The 9,544-nt window shown below is 45.4% G+C and overlaps 1 protein-coding gene across 2 annotated transcripts; it reads right to left on the bottom strand.

Annotated features, from left to right (window-relative positions):
* Positions 1-3,960: 3,960 nt before the first annotated feature.
* Positions 3,961-7,739, bottom strand: aurkb (aurora kinase B). Of its 2 annotated transcripts, none has more exons than XM_030094807.1 (9): positions 7,659-7,739; positions 6,982-7,017; positions 6,281-6,359; positions 5,767-5,812; positions 5,509-5,697; positions 4,908-5,046; positions 4,670-4,818; positions 4,410-4,584; positions 3,961-4,316 (listed from the first exon to the last, which is right to left on the bottom strand). In XM_030094807.1, the coding sequence occupies exons 1-9, from the start codon at positions 7,662-7,664 to the stop codon at positions 4,143-4,145; spliced, it is 993 nt and encodes a 330-aa protein (XP_029950667.1). In that variant the 5' UTR covers positions 7,665-7,739; the 3' UTR covers positions 3,961-4,142. The 2 variants fall into 2 exon arrangements, with proteins under 2 accessions (XP_029950667.1, XP_029950668.1); XM_030094808.1 differs by having other exon boundaries at positions 5,763-5,812; positions 7,659-7,733.
* Positions 7,740-9,544: the final 1,805 nt, after the last annotated feature.

The raw sequence follows: 9,544 nt of genomic DNA, 5'->3' as shown, positions 1-9,544 counted from the left end.
CTCCGACGGCCTTGGCTTCCTCTTCTCTCGTTGTACAAATCATTCAGTACCGGATTCACGGAGAAGCTGTTGACTTACATGAAGTTTCTCTCCCTCATGAGGCTTCCCGGCGGCTCGCTGCTTTTCCCCGCGGACTGAGAAGAGACTGCATGGGGATCCCGCCAGTTTTAAGCTAACTGTTAGCCGCCGGGATGAGGACGGGCGCGGCGCCAGGTTAGAGTGATCTGGACGGCGGTCGATGTGTTTACTGTGCGTTTGTTTGGTCTGATGAAGCATCTCTTGTCAACGGGAGCAAAGGCCAAACCCCAGAGGAGCTGATTCACCTGTTGCTCGCTGTGGAATCAGGTAACCGTACGTTTTATTCGAGACTAGCCGACGTCACGTCACAGAGAAACCCGGTTTACATGTGCTTTTTGGTCGTTTGCCTCCGTTCTGACGGATCTATTTCTGCAGCGTGGACAAACACGCCGCTTTTAGACGCCGCTCCAGTTGGGGCCCTGCCACGCTGGCAGGAACAGATCTGAAATGTTTGGATAACCACACACACACACACACACACACACACACCACGCCAGCCTCTGGTTCAATGGTGTCAAACTGATTTCAGCACAAAACAATCAGACACACAAAGAAAAATAAAATCCAAACTTTGAAGAAGTTGAAAATGTAAGAGGAAAAAAAAAACCCTCAGAAAAGAACATTTTGTATTGTTTTGCTTTTTTTTATGATGCCTCCGAGCAGAGAGAGCATTTGATTTGTCGCGTTTTGCAGCTTTCGGCATCGATGTTTTTCTAAAGTCTTTATTTTGTCACTTCATCAATTAGGAGGTTTGGTTCCGCCTCGCCGATCCGTCAGCTCAGGTCTTGGCGTCTAGACTCACTGCTCGCTCCGAAACGCTGCAATCCCCAGGAAATGAATTACAAACAGCCGTTCGTTCTATTGAAAAATCAAAGTTAGTGTTCTGTTTTGGGTTTTTTTCTTTTTCCAATTTGCCATCTCATTTTGTTTGCAGTTGACAGATTCACGCTGCAGCCACTGATTTACTCCTTTCCTATTTTCCATGAAACAGAATTCAGTGGGTGTCTTTCCTTTAGCCAGTATTTATTAAACTAACCGCTGCAGACCAGAGCAGCTGCTTTGGGAATGCTCTGACCGAGTTGACCTGATAAAATTTAGTCAAGCTGCTATTGTATGACGAGTTTTCAGACCAGCATGGATAAAAAAAATTGCTCATTGAGGCTCCGTTTACACTGTTTTCGAGTGAAAATGGAAAATTTCCATGGCGTCTTGGGTGTTCGGAGTCACTGAAAACATGATTTTTCCAACGAGTGCTTTTATAAATCTTTTTATGCTTTCTTGAAATACTGTCCATTAAAAAACTGAGTGGAATTAAGTTTTGACAGTGTCAACTGCCTATATAGGAGCTCTCTTCAACACAAGCACAGAGTTAAAACCGTGAAGGTCGCCGCCGAGCGACCTTTGATTCAGACTGCAATGGAAAAGCCCGGCCTCCTCTGCGTGACGCTCATATTCTGAATTTAAAAACAGGATTTCACAGCTGCAGCAAAGGGTCAATCAATACAAAAACTTTTATATGAAGTTATAAATAACGACGCGGCGCTCGCCGCAGAACGATCTTTATCCGTAATTTCAAGACTTTTCGAAACGGAGTTCTGCCGTTAGGAGATCACTGCTGGGCTGCAGTGTTAGAGCTGAAAACGTGAAGAAGAGGGAGCGACGTGCACGATCAGACACGTGCACGGCAGCGGCCTGAGCCGTTAGCCCGACTCTCCCGATCTGGACAAACGAAGCGAGACTCGCCACACGTGATCTGACCGCCTGAGACGTGTTGATGCCACGCGTGAACGTGAACATGTGTGTTTTCTGCTTTATTTCCCACAGTGCACAGCGTACGCCACGTTCTGTTTTATTATTTTCATCTATTTGGAACAGCTGCTACACGCTGCCCTCCCCCACATTATTTATGAATCTATTACATCCTTTTGTGTTTTGGATTTCTTCACTGAATTTAAATGTGTTGAGGAGAAACTTTTTTACCACTTCGTCTCCTCCTCACTTATTGATTTGAATTATTCTGTTTTTAACAAGGGACCGGACAACGTGTCTGCAGTCACTGTGATGCATTAGCAGCCTCCAATAAATTAAACTTCTGTGTACTGCTGTCTGTTTCTCATTGGTTCACAAACTTTTTTTATGAGGAAAACCAAGAGAGAAAGGGCTTTTCTCACCTGGGTTACAAGTTTCTTTAAAGACGATAGAGCATCTTACTCCCATCATTATTATTTAGTCCCTTCACGACATGATATGTGAATAAACATTTAACTTATGTTTACATTATTACATGATTCATCAGTGTTCGTTCAAAAGGAATTTAAAAAAGGCAGAAGTAAAATTGGGAAAAATAGCAAAACCATAAGAAAATGATAGAACAGCTTAAAAAAACCTAAAATGTCTACAATTTCTAACATAAGAAAGTGAAATATGGCAGGAAAAAAGCATAGAAAACTGTTTCGAGGTAAAATGGCTAAAACAGCTAAAAGTTCAAAAACTGTCAACAAAAAAAGCTTGAAAAGAACAAAACTGTTAAAATCAGGCACAAAAACTGGTTCAATGTAATAAAATGTTATATATCCTGAACTGTAGTTAAAATTTCATGAATGCATCGTAAGATAGTTTTTCTTTGTGCATCAAAACTATACATGAGCTGCATTCGCCTCATTTTAATGGTAAAATGTTCTTTATGGCTCCAGAACAACTAGACTTGAAGGAAAGTCACTGAAGTTATGGTCACCACACACACACACACAAACACACACACACACACACAGAGCCGTGAATTAACTGTCATTAAATCCCCTTTATGTATAACAGATTTAAATATCTGAATTCAGTAGAATATCGTGTTTAAGATTCAGTTGGTTTTACCTAAATGCAACCGAGGGAAGCGTTGAGAGTGTGTGTGTGTGTGTGTGTGTGTGTGTGTGTGTGTGCGCGTGATTCCGCCTCCCTCTCCAGGCAGGACGAGACGTTTCATGTTCCTAGCGCCGGTTCGAGCTGAGGCTTTGATGGCGGGACCCCGGGCCGCGCCGCGAGTCCCGCAGGACGCACGAGGCCTGTGAAGTGCGCGCGCTCCTTTAAAGTCTCGAGCGCGGCGTCGGCGTCGGCGTATGCGCGCTCGCCCGCCGCCGTCCACGTGAGAAAAAAAGACGCCGCGTTCGGCAACACGCACGTGTGTCACCCGCCTGCTGGGGGAGCGCGCCTGGAGCTGGAGAGGTGGATTAAAAAGATGGAGTTCCAAGGTTTTTCTTATGGTCTCACAGGTGGCGCCGTTCATTTATTATTCAGCAGCGTTCAGAAAACACTGACGCTCTGCAGATCAGCGTGAGCGCTGTGCAAATGAAGCTAAAAAAAATAAACTGAGAAAACCCACAGTGGGATTGAAAGCTGCTGCAGAAGGGAAATTATAAATAACATTTTTTGCATTTGTACATAAGTTTCCCCTTATTAAAGAAGCTCCCTTGTCTGTTTCCTTTTAAAAGTGAGTAAACAAAGGCTCGGGACGGTTTCAGCAGCCGGAGCGCCTCTCTGAATTAATCCAGGGCGGAAAGTGGATTAAGCAAGGTGAAAACTAGAAAATGGAAGACGATTATTCATTCAACCGTCATTCATTCACCGATTTGTTGAATCACTCTTCTGTCACAACTACATTCCTGCTGCAGTGGGAGAACCGGGAACGGCAGCCCCAGATTACCGACAGCTTTCAGATCTGCTGCAGGACAACAGCAAGAGCTCGACAGAGAGGTCTGTAGTCCGAACCTCTTCATGAGACTCATGTCAGAGACAGAGAAACCGTTAGAATGACCCGGAGCTGAAGCGGCGCTTCAATGTGGCATCACACAAACTCCCGTCAACTTCAGAAAAGACGTTTATTGGAGGGAACTTCAGGCGAGAACAACTCAAAAGAACAAGAATGGAACAGGAAACAGACGTGACAGAAGACAGAAGGATAACTGTGTGAAGCGGTGAACTGAGCCAGCGGCTGTGAAGTGAACCCTGCTGCGCTTCCTCGAGTCTTTGGAGGAGTCCAGATTAAAAACAGGGCGGGGCGGGGCGGGGGGGACTCAGGACGTCTTGCCGGGGTAGCCGGGGGGCAGCAGCCGGTGGGAGTTGCTGCGGACCCAGGGGTGGTCCATGACGCTCCTCAGGGGGAGGCGGGCGGTGGGGCTGTGGCGGAGCAGCTTCGAGATCAGGTCCCGGGCGCCGTCCGAGACGTTCTTCGGGAACTGCAGATCCACCTGGGGGGAGACGGGGGGGGGGGTGAAACTACTGATCCATCCGTCTGCGCTCCGCCCCGGGACATGCAGACAGAGCTAAAAACCGACACTGACCTTTGTGATCCTCTTGTACGTTTCCGTGTGGCTGGCGGTCTCAAAAGGAGGGTTGCCCACCAAACACTCGTAGCAGAGGACGCCGATGCACCACAGGTCGACCTTCTCGCTGTGCGTGTGTCCCTCCACCATCTCTGGAGGGAGGTAGTCCAGCGTCCCGCACATGGTCCGGCGTCTGCGGGTTTGGAGAAGGTCGCGGCGTTTCAGATGCTGGCTGCGATTTTAAAAGATCTGGACGGGAGGCGAGTCCGGCGGCTCACCTGAGAGACGGCGCGTGAACCGACCAGCCGAAGTCGGCGATCTTCAGCTCGCCGCGGTAACCCAGCAGCAGGTTCTCGGGCTTGATGTCGCGGTGGATGACGTTTTTCTGGTGGCAGTACAGCAGCGCGTCCGATATCTCCTCCATGTACTGAAAACGTCCAGAGGTTGAGAAAACACCATGAGTGAAACACATGCGATCCTGCGGCGCCGCGGCGCGGAACGGAAGGGTTCGGTCACCGTGGCCGTGCGCTGGTCGTCGAACCGTCCGCATCGCTGCAGCTCTTTGTACATCTCGCCGCGCGGAGCGTACTCCAGCACCAAGAACACCCGCTTCTGGTCGTGGAAATAATTGTAGAAGCGAAGGATGTTCGGGTGCCTGAAAGAAATCAAAACCACTTCCTGGGATTCTGTTTGAAGCAGTATTTCCACCACAGACATTCCTAAACACACCGAGCAGGACAAGAACAGAGACCAGTCCTTTTTTCAGAGTTAATGCAGAAATGTCATGCATTTTAATGCTACGCTGTAAAATCTTTAAAGCCATGATCATCAATCAATCGATTTAATGACTATTAAAGCTTCTTAAAAGCCGCTCAGAACCCCAGTCCATCATGAGCGACTGTGACCAGAGTTGTCTCTTCTGATGAGCTCGAGGTGATTTTCTTCCATTTTTATTTCATATCATGAGCCTTGTATCTTATTCCACATCGTTTCGTGAGTTTAGCATTTCGTTACACACTCTTTTTGTTCCTGATACCGGAGGAAGGACCTGGTCCAGATGGACTAATCCGTCCACATGAGTGGAGAATCAAACATGAAGGGTTTCGCCGTTACTAACTTGAGATGTGACTGGATCTCGATCTCCCTCCTGAGCTGATGCTCCACGCCTTCTTTCTCCATCTGCGACTTGAACAGAACCTTCAGCGCCAAGATGGCTTGAGGTTCCTTCAGCCGGGCCAGGTAGACGTTACCAAACTTGCCCTTTCCAAGAGGCCGGCCGATGTCGAAGTCGTCGATGCTGATTTTCCTGATATTGAAGATGGAGCGGTCACGTTCACGTTCGAGCTCAGCTGAAGAGGAGCCGCTGAGGACTTACCGTGAAGCTGAACTGGAGGATGAACTGGTACATTCTCTCCCAGGGCCTGAAACACACAAAAAATCACATCTCCGTATTGCTTGGCTGAATGACAATGAAAACTCACTTCATGTCGATGATCGGAGGATTTTGAGGAGAGAAAAATCAAACATAGCATTTGCATGACTACAAATCTCAACAGATCTGCTAAACTGAAACACAATATTGCTTCATTTTGTATCAAAGAGGGAAAAAAAAACTATTTGAAAATACTTTAAAAAGTGTCAAACATGTTCAGGGGCCGCATACAGCTCAACGTCAGCTACATGATGAAAAGGCACATTTTCACAAAAACCAAACAATAACTACTAAAAATCACTACAATCTCAACACAAAACCGATTTCAATTAAATTCAGTGAAAAGGTGCCTCTCTATCACGGCAGCATCACTGAAGCCTCTAGCGGACCAGCTCTGGTCCATGGGCCTCATGTTTGACACCCCTGCTTTCAAATGTTGATAAATGTTGCAAGTTACCTGTGACGGTATTTCTGCTCTCTTTGCGCGGCTCCACCAGAACACGCTGTGGACCCTCCAGCATGCTTGGCGTAGCAAACTGAGATCAGGGGGTCAAACACACGAAAGCTCGTAAACAACAGATTCACATCATACACTGCTGATACGTAATGTACGTCTGCTGCTTAAATAAAAAACAAAAAGTGTGGCAAAGCACACAGAGACAAATCTGAAACATCACACCAAGAAATGCTTCGTTAATCTCTTCCTGATCAGAAAGTGCAGCGATAAAATCCATACGTTCAGATAAAGCTGGACGTGCCATCATGTGCAAGGCATCATGGGATTAAGCCTCTGACTCAGAGAATATTCTTGTATTCTCTGAGTCAGTCTTCTATTCATGTAAGCAGCATGATATTTTCTCTCATTTGGAAAGAAATCATGTAAATGCGGCGATAAATATACGTGCTGAAGGTGTTACAAACGGCTTACATTGCTTCTTAAAGGGTTCAGGACATTTTATTAATCCATGTTTGAATTAAATTAAAAAGGTCACACTACACACAGGATGTTCAAGTACCTGGTAAACCAGACAAGAAACTTAAAAAAAAAAAAAAAAGCATGACATCAGTTTTCTTAGAAGTAACAATAAGAGCTACGGCTTTAAACTGTAAATACAGTGGGAGAATCTGCACATTATTTCAGGACTGATGGTTACTCACCGGTCTCTGCAGACCTCTCGGTTCATTTTCCTTATTCTGTAAGGCAGAAAAACAGAGGTCGCATACAGATTTCCTCTCAATAATGACAGAAAGACTTCTCTCATCATTCACCTTAACTGGTAGCTTCAAGACACATTTCTTCTCAACTTTAAGTAAGCAAACTCTGCAGGAAGATGATTTCAAACCAGATAAAGCTCATTTCAAATCACTGAACATTTTAACTTAGGGCTGTCAAAAACACACTTTAGGTCTGGAGCCACTCCAGTCAAATACTGCGTTTTATATTGATATAATGAAGAATGTTCGTAAGGCTTTCTGTGGACAATGGAAACAGGCCAAGTGCACAATCTGTGGTCAGGCTACATGATAAAGGCTATTTAAACCCAAGAAACAATCTACCTGCTCAGAAGGCGACAACCAAGGCACAAACACGCTGTTGTAGGGGTGTAACTATATATCAACAGAGAAAGACAGGCCACATCCTCCCAGTTCCTGGTTTTTATCCTCTTTTTAACAGCTGGATTAAACGTTAGCAGAAGGAGCTAGCACGTTCAAGAGTTAGCTAACGCGAGCTAAAGTTTACGTCAAGTTGAACGATCTGTTTCGCATTGAAATAGGTTTTGCGTCTTTTTGTTAACTGCTACCAGATAATAACAACACCTAAAAGATATAAATACCTGCATGGCTGTGCAGAAAAGTTTCGGTAACTTCGCAGCGTGCTGAAAACTGTGTTTTCAGCTGTTCTTCCTCGACCGCCAGTGATTCAAACAGCCGCTGTGCTCTCACCTGATTGGTCGGTGGGGCTCCCAGCGACGGCTCTCATTGGCCAGAAGGGTTCAGAAGGAGGCGTGGCGATTGGTGGATATCAGCGTGAGCACGCCCTCCACCGTGTCAGTTTTCAAACCGTGTCCAGTAGAGAGCTTCATTGAAATACATGGAGAAAACATGCAGGACAGGGACTGTCCGGGACCTGGACCTGGACCCGGACCCGGACCCGGACCCGGACCCGGACCCGGACCCGGACCCGGACCCGGACCTGGATCAATTTTATGATGAATGGACTGGACGAGCAAAACAGTTCCACCTTAACCATACGCTTTAACTTTAAACTTTTAAGTTTTTTTGTTGTTGTGCATCATATTTTTGTAAAGTCAAACAGTTTTTTACTAAAAACGACCAAAGTCTCAACATAAAGTCAGTTTTGATTACATATTCAGATGAAGAATACAGAGATATATTTAAAGAAAGAAAAAAAATTTCCCTTCTCTGTTTTATTGTGCATGTTTTTGCAAACTTACCCTGACAGATAGGTAAAGGTCTCTTTCATGGCAGCACCACCGAGATATCAGCCCGGGCCTCTGTTGTGTCGTGTCTTCAGACATTTCTTTAAAAAGAAAAAAAAAAAAAGAATCAATGTTTTCATGAAAAATGTTTACAATTTGCTTGGCGGTGTGGTGGGCCGGATTGCAGCTCCTTGTGGGCTGGTTTTGGCCCAAGGGCCTCATGTTTGACACCTGTGATCCCCAGCTTTTCTCCAGCAGCAGAGTCCAGACTCCAGGGAGTCGTACTTGCTGCCATAGTCTGAAAGCAAAATTAAATAAATGCTCCTTTCTGCACTTGATTTCTCTCTTTTTCATTAGCATTTTAAAAATGACTGTGATTTATGCACGCGTCTCTCTCACTGTATCTATTTATCAATATTTTATAAAGGTTGCTGTGATGGAATAATGCAGATCAGGTTAAGCGTGACTCGTTCCAATTAAAATTTCTGCCGTGCTTGAACTCTTTGTGCTTTGTCTGGCTGCGTCTGTGCCCCGACTCAGCGCGGCGTGAAGCTGGTTTACATACTAAATGGTGTTTACAGCTTCCAAATTACAATGCACAGCCTCTTCTGTGACCCCCCCCAGGAGCCACGAGCTCCTCGCCATTCTTACTTTCCTTTCGTACATTTTCCTGTTTTAACACATTTTTTCGATGAGCTCAGAGAGAAGTCAGTCATTATACAGGATGTTGGTCGCATCGCTGCTTACACGTTGTATTTGCAGGCTTACACCTTGGAGCCTCCTGGGTAATTCACTTCCTTCTAACTGGTTCACCCTCACTGGCTGATTACAAAAAAGACGCTACAGCTCAACAGCTTCATTTTATCAGGTCTGGAATGCAAGATTTTCTACCTTAAATCAGCTTTACATGTGTTCATGTCTTGTTCGATGCCATAAACCACATGTGAACAGATAATATTCCATGTTTATTTAACAGCAAGAAAAGAAACAGCATCTTTCTGTTGCTATTTCTCTTTTGCAATGAGAAATAAAACTTGTGATATATTGATTTTAATGACTCAAGTATAGAAAAGCAGCACAGTTGTTTGCATGGGAAAAAAACACCCCCTCCATTCAACACACACACGGAGATACAAAGTGCAGTCAGAGTCAGAATGTTACTGATCAGTTTCTGACTTATTCAGATGTATGACTGATGTTTCCTGACAACAGTCCAAAGCAGGAGCAGCTATTTCTGAAAAAGCAAGCGGCTCAAGGACCGAGCCTTCGGGCGCACCGAC

This window comes from Salarias fasciatus, chromosome 6, assembly GCF_902148845.1.
Source record: "Salarias fasciatus chromosome 6, fSalaFa1.1, whole genome shotgun sequence".
Taxonomy (NCBI): Eukaryota; Metazoa; Chordata; class Actinopteri; order Blenniiformes; family Blenniidae; genus Salarias; species Salarias fasciatus.
The sequence above is the reverse complement of the archived record's forward strand: the minus strand, read 5'-3'. Positions and strand labels throughout refer to the sequence as shown.

Excerpts from the sequence above, each read along its gene's own strand:
- aurkb (XM_030094807.1), bottom strand. Across the intron at positions 5,698-5,766 it reads TCCTCCAGTTCAGCTTCACG|GAAAATCAGCATCGACGACT; the intron begins GTAAGTCCTCAG and ends CTTCAATATCAG. Across the intron at positions 4,585-4,669 it reads GTTCACGCGCCGTCTCTCAG|ACGCCGGACCATGTGCGGGA; the intron begins GTGAGCCGCCGG and ends CCAAACCCGCAG.